The 27,007-nt window shown below is 43.0% G+C and overlaps 1 protein-coding gene across 4 annotated transcripts; it reads right to left on the bottom strand.

The window, feature by feature from the left end:
- Positions 1-65: 65 nt before the first annotated feature.
- STOML1 (stomatin like 1) lies at positions 66-26,145 on the bottom strand. Of its 4 annotated transcripts, XM_044659119.1 has the most exons (7): positions 25,786-26,141; positions 16,367-16,473; positions 14,310-14,459; positions 11,211-11,414; positions 6,954-7,143; positions 3,999-4,226; positions 66-1,069 (listed from the first exon to the last, which is right to left on the bottom strand). In XM_044659119.1, the coding sequence occupies exons 1-7, from the start codon at positions 25,928-25,930 to the stop codon at positions 876-878; spliced, it is 1,218 nt and encodes a 405-aa protein (XP_044515054.1). In that variant the 5' UTR covers positions 25,931-26,141; the 3' UTR covers positions 66-875. The 4 variants fall into 4 exon arrangements, with proteins under 4 accessions (XP_044515054.1, XP_044515058.1, XP_044515057.1 ...); XM_044659123.1 differs by lacking the exon at positions 3,999-4,226 and having other exon boundaries at positions 66-1,091; positions 6,970-7,143; positions 25,786-26,145; XM_044659122.1 differs by lacking the exon at positions 14,310-14,459.
- Positions 26,146-27,007: the final 862 nt, after the last annotated feature.

Raw genomic sequence — 27,007 nt, 5'->3', positions numbered from 1 at the left:
TTAACTAATTGAGAACGCTCTGGAATTCCTCCCCAGAACCTGCCTCTCTATTTTAAACACGCAAATCAGGTTTTTTAGCCTTTTAATTTAAAACACCAACAAAAACAATTCAGTCAAGTCAGGAAACCAAGCCAGGATCTGTAAACGTGCCCCACCTCCCCACCTCCCACTATTCTCGATATAACATGCAAGACAGGGGAGACGGACACCACATCCACAGGCCCAGAAAGCTGGAGATCCACTGGGGAAGGGGCCGGCCCCTTCTTCTCCCCATTCCAAGGCAATGCCCAGAAATTTGAGCCTCTTCTTGCTCAGGGCCAGAGAGTTGCTGGCTTCATCCCTAGTCCTTAGGTCTCTATTCTGGAGTCCGCTGGTTTTGTAGGAAACTTGTCTTCTTGGACTGGGATGGCAGTGTTCTCTTTTTCCTCCTTCTCTAAGGTCCGGCTGACGTGCCATTTCCTGCATGAAGTTTTCCCCTGACTAGCCCAGGCCATGCTAATTCTTCTGACCTCCTGCCACAGGAAGATCATAGCAGGTATACTCCAACAATGAGTTTTAGATTCTTGGTAATGTTCTCCTAAGATTGCATAGATGTGGGTCTTGTCTCCATAGACATGGCGGGAGCTCTTTAAGAGCATGCATCGGGTCTTTTCCTGTCCTTTCTATGATGTCCCCTGGCAAAGAGTTGGACTTCAAGAAAGACTTGTCAAAAGAATGAAACTAGAGGAAGACAGGAGAAGCAGACCAGGGCAAGGGGATGGGAGGCATCAACTTTACCAGTTCCATTTTGTTTACCAAAGAAGTAGCTCCATCTTTCATTGCCAATAGGAACCTTGAGAGGCTGGGGACTCAAGGCAGGTGTCCCTGCAATTCTGCTACTTCATGGCCTTCAAAAGCAACTCCAACCTCATGGCCATGTTCAAATCTCCCTTCACCTTCAGACGCCCACTCATATAAGCTCCTAGGGGCCTCAGCTCCCCAGAGAAAAGGGCTTGTAGGTCAGCCTCAGTCATCTCCAAAACCACGTCTGGGCTGCGCTCCGGCACGCCATGCCCAATCTTCCCACTACCTGGAGGACAAGAGAGAAAGAGCTGGTGTGGTTAGAAGGACTTCAAAAGGCCAGTCTCCCAGCTGGGAGGGCTTCACACGGTCAGGCTAGTCTAGCTATTCAGGGGGAACGATTTGGAACAATAGCTTTCGAATTGGGCATACCCTTTGCTCCAGCAATGTCACTGCTAGGTCTGTGTCTGTCCCAAAGAGATCAAAGATAGGGGAAATGGAACTATTTGTACAAAGATAGTGATAGCAGCTCTTTCTGTGGTGGCAAAGAATTGGAAATTGAGGGTAATATCTGTTGATTGGGGAATGGCTGAAAAGGTAGTGGAATTCAATTAAAAAATGAATATTAGGAAACTGTTTTTACATTTATTTGGAGAAAATGAAGTATTATTTAAAAAAAAAAACAAGTTGTGACATATGATTGTGATGGAATACTACTGTGTTGTAAGAAATGATGAGCAGGATGGTTTCAGAAAAACCTGGGGAGACTTCTTTGAACTGATGCAAAGTAAAGTGAGCAGAACTATGAGGACATTGTACAAAGTAACAGCAATGTTATAACAGTCATCAACTATGAAAGACTTAGTTGCTCTGAAAGAATGAAATGAAATGAAAGATAATTCCAAAAGAACAATGATTAAAAAAAAAGGTACCATCAGGGAGGACTGATGAACTCTGAGAACAGATGGAAGCAAATAGGTTTTCACTTTCTTTATGTGAAAGCTTTATACTGTTTTATTTTTAATTTTTTTACATTATGGAAAATATGTTTTTTTAAGCCCTTATCTTCTGTCTAAGCACTGAAAAGAAGACTGGATTGGAGTGCAAGGACCTGAGTTCACATCCCAGCTCTGCCACTTACAGGGTGACTTAAACTATTTCAGAAATGAGGGTATCTCTTGTTTAACCCAGTGGAATTGCTTGTCAGCTCCAGGAGGGGAAAGGGAAGAGGGGAGGGAAAGAACATGAATCATGGAACCATGAAAAAGTGTTCTAAATAAATAAATTTAATTAAAAATATCTTAATTAAAAAAAAGAAAGAAATGAGGGTATCTGTCTCTAAGACCTCCTAGGGACCATAATAATTCATCAGTTTGGAAGGAACGGTGACTGCCAAGGCTATGTAGTCCAATCCCCCCATTTTATAGAGGAGTAAACTTTGTAGAGGGGAAGCATCCAGTCAAGGTCACACACAGGTAGTTAATTAAGCCTCAGAGGTAGGATTTGAACTCAGACCTCCCATCTCCAAAGCCAGTCCTTTTCCCAAAGTACAATTTCAGTCTAGAGAGGCAGCAGGGCCATAAAGTGGAAAGACTGCTGGAGTCAAAGGACCTGGGTTCAAATTCAACCACTCTTCTTCCCTGTATGATCTTCACAAATCAGTTCCCATGTTTGGACCTCAAACTCTTCCTCTACAAAATGAGGAGGTTGGACTTTTCCATCAATAAATCTAGGAGCCCATGATTATTCAATTATTAATAAAAGATCCTAGTTCCCCCCCCCCTTGTAAAAGGTCTTTTCCTCTGTGCTTCTCTCCAACCCATCCTTCTTCAAAGACAAATGAGAGAACTTGTAAAAGCCTCTGTTTTCTGGGAAATCAAGTGAGATAATGTGTGCAAAGCACTTTGTGAAACTACATGTGTAAAAGGCAAGCATTTTATTAAATGTCTACTGTACTTCAGGCACCATTCTAAGGGCTTTACAAATATTACCTCATTTGATCTTCAAAGTAACCCAGAGAGGTAGGGGCTATTATGATCTCCACTTTATGGTGGAAGAAACTGAGGCAGATAATAGTGAAGTGACTTGCCCAAGATGACACAGCTAGGACATGTCTGAGAATAAATTTGAACCCTGGTCTTCCTATTTTCAGGCCCAGTGTTCTATCCCCCCCCCCCCCCACCAGCTGTGAGCTACAGAAATTAGACATTATTGAGGGATAGCTAGGTGGCTCAGGTGATTGAGAGCCAGGCCTAGAGATGGAAGATCCTGAATTCAAATCTGATCTTGGATACTTCCTAACTGTGACTCTGGGAAAGTCACTTAACCCCAATTGTCTAGCCCTTCCCATTCTTCTGCCTTAAAACCTATACTTAGTATCAATTTTAAGACAGAAAGTAAGGGTTTAAAAAAATTAATTAAACAGTATTCATATCATTTTCTCACCTGTTCTAAAAGAGTTTAGATGGACACTGCCCTGGGATAAGTTGACATTCTGCCATTTTCCCTTTATATTTAATGTTCAATCCCATCCTTACAACTATCATTATTATTGTTATTATTACCATTACCATTATGACTGGCATTGCCTTGCCAAAGTTTCTGGGATCTTAGTCCTTATATAGAATCCAAGAGCCTTCTCACCAATCACCATACAACTTTGGAAACTTCCTTTGGGGACATACTTATCCAATCATTTCTATAAGCATTTTGGTAGAAAATGTATACATAATAATAGCTAATAATAATATCTGTTGCTTTGAGATTTGCCAAGAACTTTACATATATTCTCTCATTTGATTCTAAATACAAACAACTTTTCATTATCCACAGAGGCAAAAAATAATCCAAAATGGTGGATAATCCCCAATTTTTTCCTATTTGGCCTTGTAACAGCGTCAGCGACACCTACATTCACTTGTATATCTATCTTTCTACCACCCAGTTTAGTGTCTGATTCATAGGAGACTCTCAATAAAAGCTTCTTCAGTTGAACTGAATTTCTGTCCCCACCTCCAAGTCCAACAGGCCTGTGCTATCTTGTCAGGGCCTGGCATCTACTGGAGGAGTGGGAGGGAGGAAATGGTAATGAATCCACAGGAATCATCTTCAGGATGGATAAACTATAGAGCAGATAGTCCAAAGAGTAGACAATCGAGATTCATGCAAACAAAGCAAGCCTGTTAGCCAAGAAAGGAGTCCAGAAGGGCATCTCTAACCTGTAGTGAGATCAATGAAGTAGGAGCTATGGGTGTTGTTGGGCAGGAGGATGTTAAACTGGTAGCATGCCTGGACTTGACTGACCAATGCCTCGGATAGAACCAGTTCTATAGCAACCAGCAGCTCCTCCACCGTTGGCCTCTTCTTGGTGTCGTCATTGCTGGTGCTACTTGGGTTGCTGGTGGATGAGGGAGACCCTTCTACTTCATTCACCATCTCCATGGTGTCTAATGAGTGCAGAAGTCAGATAATGGAGAGAAGAATGAACAGATGGATGTATTGACCAATTGATGACCCAACTCAAAACTGCAGAACCTCAGTACTAGAAGAGACCTTAGAAACCACTTAAGCCAACACTCATCTAAGGCCAGAATATACCCTAAACTGGGTCCAAGAGGTGTGATCCATCCTCTTCCTGAAGACCTCTGACCATTCCTTTTCCCTTTGCCCTCTTCCCAATCCCTCAAAGGTCAGTCCAAGGCCTAACTCTTCTGCCATGTTATTTCACATGGAGTCAGTTCTTGATTCCCCCTACAAAGCCTATTCATCTAAGCAGAATTTATTCAAGATTGAGGATCCAGTAGGATCATAATGAATTCTGCTTAGATGGATAAATAGATAGAAGAACAGTTTAGGGATGATCCAAATCATGACAGGTCATTTTTGGAAAAACAGATTTCCAAATACTATCCCAGGTCAATTAGGGGTGAGTTCGAATTCCCCCAAAATTCTCTGAGGAAAACTTAAAGAGCATAAAATCCAACCTCCTCTTTATGCAGAAATTTCCCCACAGCATCTCTGACGATGATCATCTAGGGTCAAATAGTCATAGAGACCTAGGAGGGACCTCTAAGGTATCTCCTCTAGTTCTACACCCTTCATTTTACTGATGAGGAATCTGAGTCCCTGTGGTGTTAAAAATGGTTTTTTATTCAGTAACCCAGCTCCCACAGAGTTTTCTGGGGGTTGGGATGAAGAACTCCAGTCATCCCTACAATTATATCTTTGACTGCAAGGTCCTTTGGATTTCTACTTGAATATTATTGGCAGGGCAGCTTGGTGTTGCAGATGGAGAACCAGGTTCAAATCCTAGGCAACTACAACTAGCTGGGTGATCGTGGGAAGCTCACATCACCACTATGCCTCCGTTTCCTCGGCTGTAAAATGGGGGTGTTGGACTCAATGGTCTTTTTAATCTGTTCTCTTGTGTCTATAATCTCTATTGACTCAGGGCCCCCTCACTTCTCACTTGGACTACTAGAAGTCTCTGTAACCGAAATTCTAGGCTCTTCTCTCCCCAACTCATGCTCCACACACCTACTAATATAATCCCCCTATTGCAAATGCCTGACCATCGCCATTGTCACTTTCTTTTCTTCCCTCCCCACCCTTCTATCATTATTCAAAAACCTTCAATGGCTTCTCTATTGTCTGTGCAATAAAATATAACTAACTGGCTTTAAAGTCTTCCACAATTTGGTTCTAACCCACCTTTTCAGTTTGATTCCACACTGCTACTCTTTCATGTGATCATTCCCAAATGAAAGCAGACCATCAGCTATTTCTCATTCTCTTCCCCTTCTCTCCCACCTGTGTGTATTGCATTTCTTCTATCAGACATCTTATTTTCTCTCTTAAAAGTCTTTCCGAAGTTTTTCCTGGTTTTAACCCAAGTGTCTACTCTAAGCTTCATTCCTACATCACCAATGACCTATAGGATATTTCCCATGGCGTGTCCCAGGGACATCTGAAATTCATTTCAACATGTCTAAAACTGAAATCATCTCTTTTCCTCCTGCCCCAAACCCTCCTCTTCTTTAAAGAAAATCAAATCCTTCCAATCTCTAAAATTCACAAATTTGGCATCACTCTAAACGCCTCCCTCTTCCTCCAGATCCAATTGGTTGCCAAATCTTACCTTTTCTATTCTCACAATACGTCTCCTCCCATCTAACTCTTCTCTCTACACCCAGTTACCACCTCACTTCAGCCCCCTGTCACCTGTCCCCTAGATAACTACAACTGCCCTATCCCTCATCTCTTGGCCTAAAGATTGTCACCTCTCCAGCCTACGCACCCTCACCCCAGCTGCCCTCCCTTACAAGTCCATCTCCCATCTCTCTGTCTTTGCGCTAGCCATACAGAACCTCTGCCTAAAATGTAGCCTCACTATCTCTCTTTTCCTCTAAACTACAGCTCAGATATCACCTTCTGCCTAAAGCCTTTCCTGATCTTCTCCCCTTATAAGCGTCCTTCCTCCTCCAAACCACCTTGTATTTAACTACTTGGTATTATTTGTATTTATTCACTTTACATTCATGTGTATATTTATTTCTACTTGTACCTGTTGTTCCTCTTCCCCATTTTAATGTATGGTCCCCCATGAGTTGTTGTTCAGTTGTGTCTGACTCTTTGTGACCCCTATTTGGGGTTTTCTTAGCAAAGATACTGGAGTAATTCGCCATTTCCTTCTCCAGATCATTTGACAGAGGAGGAAACTGAGTCAAACAGGGTTAAGTGATTTGCCCAGGGTCACATAGCTGGTCAGTGTCAGCCATCAGATTTGAACTCAGTTCTTTCTGATTCTAGGTCTGGTATTCTATCTGCTTGCACCACTTAGGTGCCCTTCCTGTGAGTAAACATTGCCTTCTTTGGGTTCTTGTATTCCCAGGCTATAGCCCAAATAAAATTTATTGATTGATGATTGATCGACTTCCCCCCATCTCTCCCAGCTGAAAAAATGACCATTTCTTCTAACTGCTGATCCAAGAACCCTCTGACCAGAGTCCTCTTTTGCCCCATCATATTCTATCTGCCTTTTCTTGTCAATAGCCCACCCCCTCTCCATTGATTAGAAGCTCTTTTTTTCTATTTTTATCCCCAGGACTTTGGACATGACCTAAACGTTTGTTGACTGAATAAATCTTCAAACCTCTTTTCCCCTAACCAGTTACCTGTCTCAGCTGCCACAGGGGCAGTGCCACTGTTGCCAGTGCCAAAGAAGTGGAAGGCCAACTGTTGGATGGCACTGTCCAGGCCAGGCAGGGCAGGAGCTTCTTGGGGTGTTTGCAGCACAGCCTCTACAGTTAGCTCCACACGGTCCACTTCCAGACCCCATAACTTGGTCATGTCATTGATCTCCAGCTAGGTGGGGAGGGGTCAAAGGGGTAGAGAGGATGAGAGGGAAGAAAGGAGGTCAGGAGTGGGCATCGCCTGGGCTAAAGGAAGTCGGTGAATAATCGTGTGCTGTGTTTGTTCCCAGGCACTACGCCTGTCCTATCCATCACCCAGGGGATAACAGCGGGCTTCTGTCATGAGTAGCGGGTCCTGAGTCTGGGAGAGAATGATTTACATAGTGATCTCCATTCTTGGAAGAACCTTGATACCCAAGTATCATTCCACCCCTTGAGAAGTGTCCCTCAAACCCACTCCCAGTCCTCCAATTGGGCACAGATCCAATTTTTTTTTTTTAATGAAAGTAACCAAGATTTGTTGTATTATGAAAATTTTGTGATTTTTCATAAAATTTGGGGATTGGTAGAATGGAAAAAGTCTTAGATTAAGAATCAAAAGATCTGGTTCTTGTCCCAACCTTGTTATCGAGTCTTCCCCTCTCTCAGCCTCAGTTTCCTCATCAGTAAAATGAGGATAAAAATCCCCAACCTGCTCAACTCAAAGGATATTTCAGTGAGATAACAGGATAAAAAGTATAGTACAGATGTGAGAGATGATCACTGGTGATACCCTGGACTGTTATAAAAACTAAGGTCAGGGGGGCAGCTGGGTAGCTCAGTGGATTGAGAGCCAGGCCTAGAGACAGGAGGTCCTAGGTTCAAATCCGGCCTCAGACACTTCCCAGCTGTGTGACCCTGGGCAAGTCACTTGAACCCCATTGCCTACCCTTACCACTCTTCCACCTATAAGTCCATTAATGCGCAGAAGTTAAGGGTTTAAAATTAAAAAAAAAAAAAAAAAAAAAAAAAAAAAAAAAAAAAAACCTAAGGTCAGAACCCTGGTTTCTCCTACCAGAAATCCATGTTGCTGTTGTACCTTTCATCTATCCTGTACCCATTCCATTAGAAAAGTGAATAGAATAATCTTTTGTAGCATGGGCTACAACATCTGGATGTCAGGAATGGGAAACACCTGGAATTCTCAAGATCAGCAAATTATTTCCTCTGGAAACCTGGGACTGAAGTTACCTACCATTAGAGATTCCCTTCCTGATTCATGATTTCTCCTTATGGTAATAAGTTTGTCCTAACTTATATGTACCACATACTAGTTTGGATCATAGACTTTTCTGTGTCCCAAGAAGACTGGAGTCACACTTTGGGTCCCCAAATGGACAGATGGACAAGAAAAGGTCCTGTTCAGAAGTCCCCATTGTCCCTGATATTGACACCTAGGAATGACCCCTCGATTTCCAAATACAATGGAAGAAATTCCTGGAGCAATATACTAACTCACTCGTAAGGGAAGATCGGGAGGGGACCCAAGGACCACTGCTGTATCAGAAGCATCCCTGGGTTCCTGACTCTGCCTTGATCTACTGAAACAAAACCCCACACCCATGGCAGGTGGTGCTCACTATGACCTCCCCAGATATACGCTGCCTACTTGAATGGGATGGAGTAGTTCCTGCTCCAACACTTCATCAGTAGTCTTCCTCCCAATGGCTAATGATGGGTGGATGACTGGATGCAGCTTTATCTGATGGCCCGGCCAGCCACTGCTTCCCTTATACCCCAGGAGCCCCTGAGTTACCCTTGCCATTGTTCTTAATAGAAAAGGGCCGCCATTTTGTGGCCAACAAAAGCTACGATTGTGATCTCTTTTTTCCCTTTCTGCTGTACCTGGGGTGTCCCTGCTCACTCTTTTCCTATAGCACAGACTTATGTATATATGCTGCATTGCCTTAAGTAGAATAAAAAGCCCTTCGAAGGCAGCAAATGTTATTCACCATTTTAATTTGGACTCCCCAGTGCTAGCACAATGGCTTATATACAAGTCAGTGAAATCATAAGGCACTACTGTGGACCAGGTATTGTGTTAGGTGCTAGGAATACAAATATAAAAGCAAGATAGTCTGCCCTCAGAGTTTACATTCCACTGAAGAAAGTAGCTGCTTAAGAAATTTTTTTTATTGAATTGCTGCCCATCTCAACTAAACTGGATGGAGATGGAGGGAGCACAGCACCTATCTGCTATTATTTCTCTTTTTTTTCCTCCTCTCTCTCTCTGTGTCTCTGTCTCTCTTTCCTCTTCTCTTTTGTCTTTCCTCTTTCTCTTCTTTTTCTTCTCTTCTGTTCTCCCCCCCCCATCTCTCTGTCTCTGCCTCCTCTCTTTGTCTGTCTGTCTCTGATAATCTCATCAGTCTATATAGTTAAGGTCTTACTTACAGAAGAGGCTGGAATATCCTAGAATCATATACTTGGGCTCCTCCCAGATGATATACAAAAGCACACAACCTACACTATCATTTCCATGGGAGAAGATCAAATTTGGGACAGGAGAGGGAAAGTCAACAAGTTAAGTCAGTAAGCATTGATTAAGCAGATACCACCTTGTTTGAAGCCAAGGAAATGGTAGAATAGAGATGATCAGAAACAAATTGACCCCTAAGTATTACTTCTAAACCTAAAATTCTGATTACTTCCCACCACAAGTAGAAACAGGATGTATTCCAACTCCAATAAAAATACTCCCTCAAAGGGGCAGCTGGGTGGCTCAGTGGACTGAGAGCCAGACCTAGAAATGGGAGGTCCTGGGTTCAAATTTGACCTCAGACACTTCCCAGCTGTGTGACTCTGGGCGAGTCACTTAACCTCCATTGCCTAGCCCTTACCACTCTTCTGTCTTGGAATAAATACCAAGTGGTATTTATTCTAAAATGGAAAGTAAGGGTTTTTTTTTAAATACTCCCTTGAACTTATACTAGATGTTACACTTTCCAAAGCACTCTCCTGTCCATTTTTATCACCTATCTCATTGTGTCTCCCCAAGAGTCTTTGTGAGGTGGATCCAAGATGGCGACTTAGTAGCAGCAAAAGCTGAAACCACTGACAATCCTTCCAAGAGTCTTTGGTAGGGTTCACCATTTGTACCCATTTGACAAATGAGAAAACTGGAGCCACTGGGGACGTATGTAGATTAGTTCACTCAAGATCTCACAATGACAAGAAGCCATGTCTCTATAAGAATAAACAGAGCCGGTAACCAATGTTATGATAGAGGGGAGATAGAGGAAGTCTATGAGGTGAGACTCTCTTCTAGCGCCCTCCTCCTTGCCAGTTATACACTGGGAGACTTTGAGGGGGTGTCACCCCTAAACTGGGTGACCTGGATGGCTGTGCCACCCCATAGGAGTTAGGGGCGAGGCTTCCCTATAAGAGGAGGTTTGGGGGACCCCAATACGATTCTGAGGGTGAGGTTCACACAAGCCTCCCCTGAGATCAGCCAACTTCACAGCGGGTGGTCTGGCTCTAAGATGGAGGCAGCCAGACCAAGCTGTGACTCCCCTCTCCCTGGTCTCTCAGGCACTCTGGAATGATATCTGACTAATGAATGGCTTTTATTAATCACAATTCAGGGATTGGGGAAAGGGGTGAAGGACAGAGGGATTTTGGGGTCCCCTCTTCTCTATTTCTATGAGGTCCGTCATTTGAGTGGGAACCTTTGGGGTTCCCACTCCTAAGCATCTCCCTTCTTGTCCCTTCTCTTTCTGTTTCTAATTCTATCCTTTTCTGTAATTGTAAGTTAGACAAGAAAAGGTCTCTCAGCAAGGTTGGGTAATGGGAGAAGGAGCCTAAGAGACCGCTCCCAAAATGGAGTCCCAAAACTTAGCTGTCTCGACTTGCTGGGTGAGAAGTGATGGGATGCCTTTGACCAGGGAATCAGAGTATCAACGTCCAAAGAAAGATCCCCAGGAAGCCCCCAGGACTGGATTCGAGCTAAGATGTTCTCCTCCTCCAGAAGTTCCTTCCTTCTCCTGCCTCCTCCAGAGAATTTCCCAGAATCCTCTCTGGTCTTAATTGTCACCAACTTGTCACCAACGGCCTTCTTCTGGCTCTCTTTGTCCCATCCTCCATCCTTACATCTCTTGACGCTTGCTTTCTTTCCATTTATTTGGGAGAAGACAATCTACCTCTGCCACCCCCGAGCAATCCCAGCCCCAGGTATGGCAGGTAGACAGAAAAAAGGATACTTACTAAGAGCTGATCCCCAATCTTCAGCTTTTCCATCTGGATCTCACGTAGCTGTTTCTTCAACAAAGTCTTTGTCATGGCATTCTGGGCCGTCATGCGGGTGGCCGAGTTCAAGTCCTTCACCATCATCACCGACAACACTGGGTCCCAGATGCGGAACTGAACATCAGCCCCTACAGAGACCAGGGCGCCATCCTTGGAGGTCAGCTGGAAGTAGAAAGGGAGGTCAAAGATGTCCTCAAGGTCCAGGGCCTGGCCTGGTTTTCAGCAGAGATGGGCAGTGGTGCTCCATGGGCCCTTTTCATCTGCCTGGCATTCCCAGACACTCTGTAGGATGCCAGAGCCATGCCTCATCAAGCTCACTTTGGAAGACCCAAAGGAAAAGTGGGTCGTTGACTTGAAAAACCCAAAGAAACATGCATAGACATTCATTCATGCTCTCGTTTATAGACATAGCTGGTGAGTTTATCCCTCAAAACACATTTATCATTTCCATTTAACAGTGGAAAGCATTGGTTTCACAGACTTTGGTTCAATTTCTACCTCTGAGGAATACTACCTATGTGACCTGGAGCAAGTCACTTAAATCCTATGGGCCTCAGTTTCCTCATCTCTAAATGAAGGGATCTGGATTAGCTGGACTCTGGACTCTTTCCCATAGGGAATACGGTCCTACTGAAAGCTAAGCAATGTGCTAAGTCCTCACATGGAGACACTCACTCAAATGCACACCCATACAAAGACATACACATCTCTTTTGCCCTTCACTGATGAAGAGGAAAGACTGATGGTGAAGCCATCTACCTTTCACAGTGGGCTCTGAAGCACACTTATCTTTTGTTCTGGGGATTCCACAATTGGCTAAGCCAAGAAAAGAGACTGAGAAGACAGAAGCAAGTGATTAGCTGTTGTCTATGAGATTTAAAGAAGAAATCCTGTTTCCAGTGATTTCTCACTTCTTACTTCTCTTTTCACCTCAGAGAAAATGCCAACCACTTCCTTCCTTTCTGCTGTTTTGTGACTTCAACATCCTCTTCCCTTGCTGGCCCAGGAGTTGGCTTTATTTGTGATGGGCATTCAGAATTTTTTGAATTATGATGCTACTTTGTGTAGGGGATCAAAATCAAAGTCAACAGCAATCAGAGAAGATAGGTAAAGGATTCATTAACCTAGAAGCTAGGCCAGCTTCTAGGGCTCAGTGAGTGCTCTCTTAGGCTATACCTCCTGGTGTCTATAACTCAACAACTCTGTCCTCTGAATATTGTTTTGACTCTACTTCTTTTCCTTAAAGACTAATAAAAACAAATCCAGATCCTTTATTTTATAGATGAGGAAACTGAGTCCTATGGATTTTAAGGGGGGGTGGTGGTGGAGATGAGGAACCAAAACAGCCTCCATCTCTAGGGGAGATAAGAAACAGAAAGGGACCAGCTTAGGCCTGGTGATGACAGAAAAGACATTCAGAGGAGGCTGTTCCCTAATAGCTCTTAAAAAGTCAGGGAAAAAACAAAATAATGAAAAAAGATAGAATAGTAGAAAATCAAATCAGTGACCTGCTCTGATCAGGAGTTTTATTTTCTTATCACTTTCCCAAGTTCCTCTAATCCCTCCTTTCTCCTATTATCTTATAGATGCATTCTAAGTCACCAAATGGACCCTTGACCCTGACCCCTGGCCCTCTACCCCATCCTTCCTTTTGTAGGTCTGCTTTTCTCTAGGTCCCTTCCTGGCCCATCCTACCAGACTCAAGCCACAGAACTGCCAACCCTCATTATATCGTAAGCCTGAACCATCTCGAGATCCCTTTTCCCCATACTTTTTCATTATTCTCTCATTTTTCTGATTGTGTAGGCTTTATCAGAAGATTCTAGGTTCGTCTCCTAGCTAGCTTGCCAAATGTTATGCAAGGTGATAATGTTACTAAAGAGCCTGGAGGGACCTTAGAGCCAGTAACTAGTCTAGCAGAAGATTGGGGTTGGGCGTTACCAAGGTTGAACAACCTCAGCTGGGAATGAACTTGGTATAGGTATAAATTCAAATCCTGGAAGCTAAGTGCCCAGTGAATCTTCACTGCTAGCTGTTAGGCTCCTTTAAGATGACTAGTGGGCAGCCCCACCCTGCTGGGGTAACTGCCTCTTATTGGATGATGGCCAGCAGGAAGTGGCTGACTGAACTTCCTGTCCCAGCAATGGAGGTTTGGTTCAACCTCAAACTGAACCTCAAACTGCTCAGTATTCTCTCCTCTTCCCTAATCTCCTTATCCTTGGTGGTATAAGAATAATCACAAAATTCTCTGATTAAAGGCTAAGGGATATATTGAAACTGGGGAAGGAATGGCCACAGTAAGAAGGCTTTGGTGTTACTAAGCTGTTGCTATGGTCAGCTGATTGGTGCTGGTTAAGGTCCTAAGAAGGTCTTGGCAGGCGGAGGGCTGGCTGCCCTTGGCCAGAGCTAAATGGTCTTTGGTTAGAAATTAATTTGATCCACTAGCTAATCAGCTGGAAAGGAAATAGATGTAGTTGGATTGCTCTTAAGGAAGGTCCTAAGATCTAGGCTATCCTATTTTCCTACCCACGATTCCACCACCCTTCACCTCCCTTCACCACCTGGGGCCCAGGGGGAAGGTCAGAGATAAGTAGGTGATCAGGGTGAAGTCAGGGGAAAACAGAACCCAGACTTGGTTTTGCAGGGGCTTTTATAGTCTCAGCCCAACTGCCAATTGGCACCTGCCCCATGGCGCATGCCATCAGCAAGATTCCATCCAGGGTAACTGACAGCTTTGCCTAGGCTAATATTGCAATGCAAAAACCCTGCATTACATCTCTCAATACTCACTCCCCGCACCAGACTATGATTTCCCTGAGGGTGGGGACCACTTCTTTTGCTTCTGAGTTTTCCATAATGTAGAACTGGACCTAAAGGATATGCTCACTACAGCAAGAGTGGATATCTGAGAACCAGGGATAATCTCCAGTAAGAGAAACACCATGACTAGGTGAAACCCTTTTGCCCATCTCTATAGTCTGTTCTTGCCCACTACATGAACCCAGAAGTATATAAGACAAAGTATAAGACCAATAGGATGGAGGTGGAACTCCTCACCTTACAGGGAGGGACATTGAATGCTCTTGTCCTCAGATCCACCCTCTGCCAAGAGTCGATGAAAGGAAGCAGCAGGACCATGCCTGGCCCCTGTGGGGCTCGAATCCGTCCCAGACGAAACACAACCATCCGTTCATAGGTAGGGATGATCTGCAAACAAGGCACATCTAAGCAGATTGGAGTAAAAAGGTGGGTAAGAACCTGGGGTTGAGGGGTCCAAGATGGTGCCTCTGAAGCCATGAAGGCTTGGGTCACTAAGCATCTCTCATTCCTCACCCCTTCACCTCTACCTAAGTGCTATTGGAAACTAGGAAAAAAGAAGGGCTAGTTTAAAATTTCCCCTCTTCCTACTATAATGTCTATCTAGGAGAGCAAAGTCATTTACCTCTTACTCCAGAAACCAGGAAAAAACCAGATGTGTCTAGAGAAAAAAAAGTGAGGTCCCAAGAGGTCATGACTCGCCCCATACCACAGAGCAGCTGATGGATGACAGGGTCAGGACTATAGCCCAAGTTTTTCTAAGCACTATCTACTACACAGAATACCCTTCCTTGGTCCCTCCAGTCCAGTATTCTCCAGGGTTGTTCTGTGGGAGAGGCTGGTCATTCTCCAAGCATCCCTCAGTCTTCATGAATGGGTAGGCCATTCCATCCATACTCTCTTAAGACCCACTTCTATTTCCCACCATCTGCTTGAGGAAATGGATTCCATATACACCTCATCTGTAGGATGAAACAAGTTATCTAATTATTTATTCCTAAACTGGCCTGGCATGAATTTCAAAGGATTCTACCCAGTCCTTTTTGGATTTGGGGGATAAAGTCCAAAGTCACATTATCCATATCTCCCATGATTTTTCAGTTCTTTAATATTTAAGTATGAAAACACAATAGCACTATGTGGAGTGTCTCCTTTTTAGAAAGGAATTAAAGGCTCAAAGAGGTAGTTATTTAGAGAGGTAGGATCAAGGGATGGGGCAGCTAGGTGGTTCAGTGGACCAAATACCAGGCCTGGAGTCAGGAAGACTCCTTTTCCTGCGTTCAAATCGGGCCTGTGATCCTGGGCAAATCACTTAACCTTATTTACCTCAGTTTCCTCATCTGTAAAATGAGTTGGAGAAGAAAATGGCAAACCACTTCAGTATCTTTGCCAAAAAAAAATCCAAATGGGGTCACAAGGAGTCAGACATGTCTGAAAACTGGATGATATCAAAAAGTTCCAGGGATCCAAAATTTGGAGCTGAAAGGGACCTCAAAGACTTTCCAGTCCAATCCCTTAATTTTCACATTTCACAGATGAAGAAACTAAAAGCCAATATGGCGACATTATTCATTCAAGGTCATATTGATGGTGAGAGCTAGAATTCAGGTATTCTGATATCAATTACAGTTATCTTGATATACCACAGAGATCTGGGACTCAAACCCAAGTCTATGGCTCAGAGTCCAACACAGTTTCTAATAAACAACGCAGCTTCTCCAGTCTTTATAAGCCAAAGAATAACATCCTCTTTGGTCCATTCTTACCAGGAAAGTCCATGATCTCTCCAAAGACTCTAGACATCCTTCTCTAGACCTTCTATAGTTCCATTATCTCCTTCATAATGTCTGGTGACTAGAACTATCTACAAGATAGTTTTCTTCTGTTTTCTCTCTGATCATCCTTTCTGGTAATTAAGGACGAGGTCTTTGGTTAGGGCTAACAAACCATAGCATCCTGGGAACAGAAGATGAACTGGTGCCTCTCCTTGCCAATATGCATCTTCTAAGGGAGAACCATTGATTTCCAAGACTAAGAATGTGTGAGGCAGGCAGTGATGGGGCTGTAAAGGACATGGTCCTATCCCTGGCTTGCCCCCTAAAGTGTGCCAGTTACTACTCTCCTAGCTTTAGTTTCTTCACCTGGCAAACAGGGACAAATATTTTCCTGCCATTGTAGGAACATTGCAAGGAAGAAGGGGGGGGGAAATAAGCCAGGAAATACCAAATCCCTTAGCAAAGATTAGAGGTGTTGGACAGACAAGGCAGGGGATGGTCCCCATCCCTTTTCAGTCTTACCTTCAAGGCAAACCATCCAGAAATGGGGAATGTGATTATGAGCAGCAGAAATACCAGGAAACTGATAATACTGTGGCAGATGTAGGACGGCCAGCTCTGGGGAGAGTCTGTTGGAGGACACAAAGACAGAGGCTAGCAGCAGTAGCTCATAGGGTAGAATGATAAGGGGGTGGCTCAAGAGTAGTTTCTATGGAAATTACATGAGTCAAAAAACCTCGATCCTACTCTGGGCTCTTCCACTCATTTCCTTAAAGTTCCTTGAGGGCTAGGGCTGTTCCATCTTAATGTTCATAACTCCAGAACCTAGTCACAGGGCTTGGCACACAGAGGATGCTTAATACATGTTTGCTGATGGACTGTTGAAAACACTACTAGTCCTCTAGTCCCACAGGTTTGAGACCTTCAGAGTAAGCCTCAACTGCTCTCTCATTCTAAATATCCATCAATTGTCAAATCTCGTTTCTACTTCCACACTGCTTATGTGATTACCACCCTTGTCTTCTCTTTTGGACTATCATAATAGCCTCCCCATTTCTAGTCTCCTCTCCAACATTTCCCTACATAGCTGCCAAAACAATCTTCTGCAATATTCTGTCATTCCTCTGCTCAAAAAGGCCCAGTGACTCCCTATTTCCTCAAGAAAAAAAATTCAAACTCAGTTCGACTTATTTCATGTCATTGCCTTCTATTTCTCCCCTTTAGGTTTTCTGCTCAGGGGGTTTCCAATGACCGAAATTCACCTCTTTGAATCCTAACTTTCCTTCAAGGCTTAATTCCCATTCCATCCTCTGTGGGAAGTTTTTTTTTCTGATTCCCTGAGCTGTTAATGGTTTCTCCCTTCTCATATTATCACATAGGTATGTATATGTACAGTGCTTTGGATGAATGAATGGGAAAAAAATAAATACATATTCAATACAAAATGTGTACAGAGTGCCATGCTAAGTGCTCAAGCTACAAACAGAAAAGTGAGATTGTCCCTGCCCTCATAAAGCTCCCGTTCTTACAGACATACAGGAGGGTTCAGCTGCAAAAAATATAGGAAGGTCCAGTGACCTCCCATCTTTAGCATCATCTCCATAGATAAAATCACATTCTTTTCTGACACTGAGCCATTTCCCAGTGAGAGATTTTGGTGATTAGGACTTATTTACACCATATAAATATGAGCTGAGTTCCCCTGCCTCTAGAATGGAAGAATCAAGAAGGTGGGAGGTTTTTTTTTTCCTTCTGCCATTGTATCCCCAGTCCCTTATGTAGTGCCTAGAAAATATGAGACACTTAAAATGGATCTTGATAAGTTATTTCTCTCCATGCCTCAGTTTTCCCTTTCTTGGCAATGATACTAAAGTGATTTGCCATTGCTTCTCTAGCTCAGTTTACAGATGATTAAACTGAGGCAATCAGAGTTAAGTGACTTGCTCAGGATCACACAGCTAGTAAATGTCAGAAACCAGACTGGAACTCAGGAAGGTGAGTCTTCCAGCCCCCAGGCCCTAACCATTGTGCCGCCTATCCACTTAAATAGACTCTAAAGCCTTAAAAAGAAAAAAAAAGGTTTTAGAAAATTGAGAGAGCCTACTGTATTTATAATCACTGGGCTGAGTAATCCTGAAACCTGAATCCATAAGTTTCAAATGACTGAGTTTCATTCCCAGCTTTTGGTCTGACTACCCAGAAAACAAAACTGGATATTCTTTGTGTCACTCAGTAGGCAGAGAGCTGGCCAGGCTTAGGAAAACCAAGATGGTGGGATGCAAAGGAATAGCCCAATGACTTCATTTACACACAAAGGCCAACCACCTCTCAGGATCCTGTTTCACCCTACAAGAGGGACCCACAGGAAAAGAAATACAAAAGCTGAAAATGTGTTTAAGGAACCAAGAAAGAAAAAGATGTGTTTGAAGACCCAAGACAGAAATAAAGCTTATTATCAAGGTTTCCCATCCACAACCAGTGTGAAGGACCAAAGATGGAAGATGGAGAGACACGTGAAGAATAGTACAAAAGCCAACAGAGTATATGATTAGGGATCAATGGATAATAAGGCCTGAAAGGTAGGATAGAGCCAGGATGTAAAGGGCTTTAAATACCCAATCGAGGGTTTTATTTTTTATATTAGAAATAACAGAGAGCCATTGCAGCTTATTGAGCAGAGGGGCAGTGAGAAGAGGGAAGTGGATGGAACACAGGCAGCCTCGGAAGAAGACCACAAGAAGGTGGCCCACAACTCTCCACAATCCCATTGTAAGGGAGAATAATGCCTTCCTAAAGGAAATGGAAGTAAGGTTTTCAATGAGGGGAAAGGAAGGGCAAAGGAGTTTGGAGGGGCAGAAAAGAGGAATTGGCCCTTGTTGGGATGATGAAAGGCAGAGAAAAAAGAGAAAGGAAAGGGGAACCTGTGGTTGAAGCTTCAAAGTCAGATTTGAGGCTATTCTTGAAGAAGAAAGAGTTCAGTGTACTAAGGAGAAGAAAGAAGCTGGAACTCCAGTGAATGACCAAAGAGTCACAGAAGCCCTCAGTAGGGAGACCAGAGAGAAGAAGAATAGAAGTAACTAGTGATTCCCCATTTTTTCAAAGTGATAATTAACAACAGAGAGATCTGTTATCTCCCTGGGTTGTGTCATGGAGATACTCCCCAGACTTATAGAAAACAGATAAAAACTATTTGCTTCTGGTGATTTCTGTGGGCACAAAAGACGTGTTCAGAAGGAACCTTCAAATCATTGCCAACAATTATGAAGTCTTAGGTAGGAAACAGAAGACCATGAGGACAAAGATTGGGCTTTCTTCACTCTGGCCATTTGCAAAAAGGGATTCAGAAAAGAAAAATTAATTTGGGAGATAAACAAATGGTGAAGAAAGTGGTATCTGAGAAGAGGATTCAGACACCTGGGCCATGGCTTAAAGTATAAAGAGGACAGATTCCTCACCAAAGATGGGAATACGCCTAACAAAGACAGGTGAAAATTAGTTTTCCAGGTGGTTTGCAAAACTAATCAAAAGGACTTTAAATTAAAAGGGATGGGGGAGGGAAAAGACTACTTAAGTCAATCCCCTAAATTAAAAATTCTAGAAAGTAGCCACAAAGAAGAAAGAAAAATTGCACCTAAGAAACCTCACAGGGAAACAAAAATAAAGGGGCAGGGGAGAAAAAACACAACATAGCAAACAGTTGTAAAATGTTTGACCTCAAATTATGCATATGCCCAAAGTTCAGGCAATAAATGTCTTAATAAAAAGAGGCAAATTTTACCCCATAGGTATGGCTAAGAGGGAACCCATGACTGGCCACTGAGCCAAAATAAATGGTGTAGGTTTGTGAAAGGGGAAGAGAGGTAACATCAGATATTACCTAAGAGGAAATCCAGGAACCAGAGAGATGGGAAGACTAATGGAGAATGTTTGGGTAAAGGTGAAAGGAGAGAGAAAAGTGAGTCTGTCAGTAGAGAAAGCTATATACGATTTGAAGAGAAAAAATAATTTGAAAACAGATCACCAACCTGACAAAGCAGCATGTTATATGTTATAGTATTGAAGGGAAATTTCAATTTTTCAGACACTTGTTGGTGCTCTCTCTGACAAAATCAAAGCAGTTAATAGTGACTCTTGTCTTGCCTCTACCAATAATTTCATCTTCCAACAGATGAAAGAACCAACAAGGAGGAATTCCGTTCTGAATGTGATTCTCACTACTAGGGGAGATCTGGTTGCTAGGATGGAAATGATGAGAAGCTTGGAGGGGATGGGAGAGAATGATGACTTCATCCTAGAGTGATAAAAGAGAAGAAATCAGGGACAGAGGCTAATATATACCTTAGATTTTGGGAAAGAATATTTTAAATGGTTAAAAGGAAAAATTCCATATAGTAAAATGCTTTAGAGGAAGCCAGCCTAGGAGGGATGAATTGGAGAATTCAATTCTGAAGACAAAAAGGGAAATAATTCCATTGAAGAGGAAAAATAGGATTTGTCTAAAGAGATCAGTGAGGGTACACAAGGAACTCACCAATCAAATTCAATTTTTAAAACAAATGCACACAAAATGGAAGCAGAGTAACAGGTAATTCATTCTCAGATAACAGAGAGTGACTATGACTATGATAGAGTTCTGTAAAAATGGCGACAACAGTGTGAATGTTTAGAATGAGTAGAGTCTGTCAAGAGGAGCTAAGGACCAGAAAAAGGAGGGGGTTTAGCTATATCAGGGAAATGAGAAGGATTAGAGAAGGGGCAGGACCTTTGGTTGGGATGATTTAGATAATAATAACTGACAGGAGAATGAAGATGGAGCTGTTCAAGTCTTATTTTATTTCTGTTTTCTTGGCAAAGGAAAATATATCTTTACAAGGAAAATAGAACCAAAATGACTATCAGAGAGTGGACACCCAAGAAGATTAAGGAGATGCCCAGGGAATCCCCAGCAATTCCTGATAGATTCAAGTCAGCTGGTTCAGCTGATTTATATCTTCAGGATCTGAAAGAACTGGTAGAAAGGAGAACTGAGCCACTGTCAGGGTTCACTGAAAAAGATCATAGAAAACTAGAGAGGTACCGTGTGATCAGACAAGGGCAAACAGACCAGTTTTCAAAGGAAAGAGAAGAGAGTCTGAAATCATAGGCCAAGGAGCTTGACTTCCCATTCCTGGAAAAATGTGTTGAAGTGTGTTAAGAGGGTCCTATTTTGGGGGACAGGGGGTGACTTGCCAGACCTCAACAGGAATGCTGTGTTCAATTCTGGGTGACTTGATTTAAGAAGAGCATTATAAGCTAGAAAATGTCCCAAGGAAGGCAACAGAGTGGTTGAAAAATAACTAGTAAGGGAAGGAAAGGTTAAAAAGAGCTGGCACAGTTTCTTCAAGAACAAGTCATGGGGACAGCTAGATGGCTAAATGGATTGAGAGCCAGAATATCCTAGATTCAGATCTGGCCTCAGACACTTCCTAGCTTTGTAATTCTGGGCAAGTCGCCTAATCAGCATTGCCTAGCCCTTACTTCTCTTCTGCCATGAAACTCATACACTGTTATTCTAAGACAGAAGGTAAGGGTTTGGTTTTGTTTTTAAGTGTCAATCAGCCTAGCCAGACAAATCACTTAACCCCCATTGCTGAGCCCTTGGAACCAATACATGGTATTGATTCTAATTAGACAAAAGGTAAAGGTTTAAAAATGAACACACACACACACACACACACACACACACACACAAGTCATGGCAGGCTAACCTCCTTTGAATAGATGAGAAGAATGCTATTATTATCAAATTATTTAGTTTAAATTATTAAAATAGTAGATGACAGTTACCTAAATCTTAGTAATGCTTTTGATAAGGCATCTCATTAGAGATATAGAGATATAAGATTATAATCCAACCAGATATATTCAGAACAGAAAATCAATTTAATACTGTCCCCATTTTTATAACTGACTGTTCTGCATCACCATCACCATTTTATTTATTTGTTTTTTTAAAGCCTTACCTCCTATCTTGGAATCAATACTGTGTATTGGTTCCAAGGCAGAAGAATGGTAAGGGCTAGGCAGTGGGAGTTAAGTGACTTGCCCAGGGTCACACAGCTAGGAAGTGTCTGAGGCCAGAGTTGAATCTAGGACCTCCAGTCTCCGGGCCTGGCTCTCAATCCACTGAGCTACCCAGATGCCCCCACCTTCAACATTTTATATAACTCTCAGTCTCATTTCTTTGTCTCTGAATTAAGTTCAGAAATTTAATCTTCCTCTCTGAGTTAAGTTTAAAAGTTGTTTCTCTATAAATCACTTTAGTTAAAAGCAACCTCTCAACCACTAGCTGTCCTTGAATAATTACAGGAAATCTGTTAACTATGTATTTTTAGTCATTTCAGTCATGTCCAACTTTTCATGACCCCATTTGGGGTTTTCTTTGGTAAAAGCACTGGAATAGTTTGCTATTTCCTACTCTAGCTCATTTACGGATGAAGGCTTAAATGGAGGTTAAATGACTTGCTCAGGGTCACATAGCAAGGAAGTATCTGAGGTAAGATTTGAACTTGGGAAGAGGAGTCTTCCTCACTCCAGGCCCAGCACTCTATCCACTGTGCTACGTTAGTTGTCCTCATTTTATATATATTTATATTTATAAAATCTATATAACATATAAATTATATATTTTATATATGTTTATATATTTAATATATATTATATATAATTCTGATGAACTTAATCCAATTGCAAGAACTATCTTGCAATGGGACTAAGTCAATCAGAATATTTTAGATGGAAGATGGGTTGTTGCTAACCCACATTCCCGACTTGCTGCCAGTCATATGGTCCCCCATATCTGTGATGCTTCAGACTTTGTCACTAATCACATTGCCTTCCCCATCCAAGCTACTACTAGCTAAGTAACCATACATGATGCTGCCTTCCAGTCTTGAGATGCTCTTCCTTTTGTCTGTAAAAAAATTGTCTGTTGTCAACTTGGCTTTTGAAACCCCCAAGTTTGCCCGGTGCTTTAGGAACTTGCCTTGGGGGAAGTCCCAGATTGTCCTCTCCAAATTGAACAACAGACCTTAAGGTGCTTAATGATCCCAGTGTAGATAAAATTAGTATGCAATCACGTTTTTGGGAATTTCTCCCATTGTAATCAGAGACCCTTCCCCTGGCTGGAAACATCTTTTTGTACCCGATTGCAAAGCATTAGCCCTTTCCTATTAATCCAGCCCTGAGCTCATCATTTCCTTTTGTTAATTAGAACTAATCAATCTTACTTCCCTTCCTTTGTTCCCCAAAAGGTATATAAGACCCCAAGTTCTGTCACTCTTTGGAGAATTATCTTTGGCAGTACATTCTCCCAGAATCACTGTTCCAGAGTCCCAGAGCTTTGACTCTGTGGTTTCTAGTGCTTGACTCTGTGTGGTGGCCAAATATTAAGAACCTGTCTCTTACCTGATGAAAGATTTGGTTTTTCTGATCATTTCAGTGGTTCTGCGTTTTTTCCATGTTGACACTGTCTTATTGGTTTATTGGGGTGCTAAAGAAACCTTTTGTTGGTAATTGCTAGTATTACCAATAAACTGAACTCTCTGCCTCAATTTACTTTAATGTCAATCATAACAGAACTGATCAGATGATTTTATTCAAAAAGTAGTTATGACTGGTTCATAGTCAACAAAGAAGAAAGTCTCTGGTCAAGTACCCCAGGGATCTGTGGTTGGTCCTCTGCTGTTTAATTATTTATTCTAATTATATTATTTTATATATTACTACATATTATATACAATTACATATTACTTAATTATTAATGTCTTGGATAAAAGCACATTCATATTTGCAGGTGACACAATGATGAGAGAGAGAACACAATAGAAGCCAGAGTCAGAATTCAAAAAAATCTAACAAGATGAAATTTAATTTTAAAAAAATGTAAAATCTTACACTTGGGGGCCAAAACTTAACTTCACAAGCATAAATAAGGTGGGAGGTGGGAACGGCTACACAGGATTTGTTTAAAAAAATGAATCTCAATGAATCAATGGAATCTTGGATCGTATTTTTAGACCAACTCTACTGTAAATTTGCTGGATCTCATCTGGGGTGCTGTGTTGAGTTCTGGGTGAGTTGGTTTAAGAATATTATAAACTAAAAAATTCCCAAGGAGGGTAACCAGAATGGTGAAGGGCTTTGACACCATGTCAAATGAGGAGCTTGCCATGTCCACCTTGGAAAAGAGAAGGTCCATTGCGTGGAGAAAGGATTCAATTCGCTCTCCTTGGCCTCAAGAAGCAGATATTACATGACTATTGGTCAGGTGGATTATAGTGCAGATCCCTTTTATGGATTTGTTGGCCATGGAGGCCCCTTCTAACCTTCTAATTCTCTGACTCTGCAAGGATAGACAGGGAAGACCTAGATTAAATGCCAATGTAAAGGACTCTTTTTGTGAACTGGCAATGACAATTCCTGCCCTGCACCCCACAGGGAGAAGTCATGAGCATTAAATTAGATAATCTATAGAAAGGCCCTTGGGGGAGTACAAAATGGGCTACATAGACATGGGAACGATTGATGATATTAGAGGTAGGAGCACTGTTTCCACAAGTTACAAGAGGAACTAAAAACATGTAGCCAGAACCCCATCTTTCATAGAAAAATGGACCAGCCTAGACATTATTGACTTGGAAATAGATTATCTTTTTGTTTTATTTAATTTTTATCCTTACCTTCTATCTTAGACTCCATACTAAGTATTGGTTCCAAGACAAGAGCAGAAAGGACTAGGTAATTGAGGTTAAGTGACTTGCCCAGGCCTATATGGCTAAGAAGTGCCTGAGGCCATATTGGAACTTGGGTCTTCCCAACTGGAGGTCTTCTGACTTCAATATCCAGCATTCTTCCCACTGTACAACACCTCCTAATTCTGACTTTAATTCAAATCAATTCCACAAACATTTACATAAGGTATCTATTATGAGCCAAAAACCATGCTAAAGGCTGTGGATACAACACTCCCTCCCCTCCAAAAACAAAACAAGAACAGTCCCAGGCCTCAAGAAGCTTACTGGGTGAAAACAACATAGATAAGAAAATAGGAAACAATTTTAGGATATGAGGAGAACCATTTCTTGTACCAGTTGGTGCTTAAGTTAAACTCTGAGGGAATAAGGAACCCAAGAGAGTGAGGTGAGGACAGAGAGGAAAACATGCCAGAAATGAGGAAAAGCCTGTACATGGAGGAAGGGCAAGGACTACTGAGTGCTGAGAATAGCAAATTCCACTAGTACAAGGTCAGAAGATCCAGGTTCAAATTCCATCTGATAACTATCTTTATGACCGATGCAGGTCTCAGTCTCCTCAACTATAAAATGGGAATGTTGGTCTAGATGACCCCAAGTTCCTTCCAGTTCTACATGGATGATTTCTCATAGGACCTCCTGTTTCAAAGACAAGATCATTCTAAGCCTTTCCTGGGGAATACCTTAGGAAAGCGACCCAGAACTCATCCCGTGGGTAGGATTTTCTAGACAAGATGGATTCTGTCCTTATAGCTCATTGGAGTAGAGATAAATTTAAATTTTACCTGTATTATCTCATTTGGGCCCCCAAGTAACTTAAGTTTTGCAGTTATTACTACTCTGCTCCTTTTACAGATGAGGAAAATGAGGGTGAGAGACATTCAGTTCCTTCCCTAGGGGCACCCAAAGCTGGTTTGGATCCTAGGTTTTCCTGACTCTCCAAGTCTGGCCATCTCTGTGCACTGATGGCCAGGCTAGCCCAAGGGCAGGGGGCTGACCCTTCCCCCCCACCCCCCAAATCGTTCAGGCCTTTCTGACTTGCTATCAGTTTAAAGGAGGCCAGTAGCCACCCTTGCTCCTTCCTCCCTTTAGGGAGAGTTGACACGGGTGCAAATGATGCCCCTGACCCTCCCCTCTGCCAGCACTCACCCACATCTTGCCCCAGGCTCAGCCGGTCTCGCCCCAGAATGGTGGGGAAGAAGCCCTGCTTGGAGCCGTAGATGCCCAGGCTGGATTGTTGGAAGCGGTCGAAGTCGCCCAGGGGCAGGGCCCGGTAGCCAGAGCGGCTAAACATGACGCCTGCAGGGCGTGGGGGCTGCCCCCAGCCCTTGCTGACGGGCACGACCCAGCTGCCTCCCGCAGCTTCTGCTCTGCTCACTGTTGCTAGGCAATGGACCTGGAGGAAGCTAGGGATACTCCCAGGCACGCGCGCGACAACAGCCTTGCGATGGATGGATGGATGGTCCCGCAGAGTCTCAGCTCCACCCTCTCCGGGGGCCGGGGGCACCTTCCTGGAGAAAGAGAAAGCAAGAGGCTGGGGTCCCTCCCGGCCACACTTCCCCGGGGGCCGCCCACGCCCGAGTCCTTCCTCTCCCCCACTGTCCTGCCTTCCAGCCTGGGCACCTGGGAAAAGCCCTACCCAGGGGTACCAGCCTCCCTCCCCACCAGGGGCCAGCGGCTTCCTGGTCGGTGACGTCATCCAGAAACCCAGCTGAGGATAGACAGGGGAAGAGGAGGAGCCAGAAGAAGCGGCTTCCACCGCCCAGTCTTCTCCTTCCTGCGTGCTCCCTCTAGCCCAGGAGGACCTGTCCGTCCGAGTCAGCTGTGGGCTAGGGGCGTGCCTGCCGCTCCCCTACTCTGGGGGTACCCAGGGAATGCACCCGGACCCCCAGAAATCCCGGGGTTTCCAGACCTGGAGGTGGAGGCGGATACCTCGCTCAGGCCTGGTAATATCTTAAAAAAGAAACTATGATGTCATTGTGGAAACCTCTTAAAACCCACTGCTATAATGCTCGCATATACACATATGATGGTATTTATTAGATTATATACATATAAAATAAAGTCCTGAAATCGTGAATTGGATCTAAAATACAATTTTAAAAATTCATGTATAATGAATTTTATACACAAATAATATGTGTATAATAAAGTCAAATAAAGTGTCGACATGGAATCTAGAGTCCCCAAACTTGTGGCTTAGTGAGATCTGATGAACCCCAAGTTTTAGAAATAGCTTGTAGGTTAGCATATTAGAGGTCCCTTTTCCTAAAAGGAGGAAGAATTTCGGTGAGAAGGGAAATCTGGAAAAATATTAGTGTCAAAGAGGGAAGGGAAGCAAAACATAAAAATAGTAGATTCTAAGCAGTAT

This window comes from Gracilinanus agilis, chromosome 2 (genome assembly GCF_016433145.1).
Source record: "Gracilinanus agilis isolate LMUSP501 chromosome 2, AgileGrace, whole genome shotgun sequence".
Classification (NCBI taxonomy): domain Eukaryota; kingdom Metazoa; phylum Chordata; class Mammalia; order Didelphimorphia; family Didelphidae; genus Gracilinanus; species Gracilinanus agilis.
This window is presented reverse-complemented; position numbering and strand designations above follow the sequence as displayed.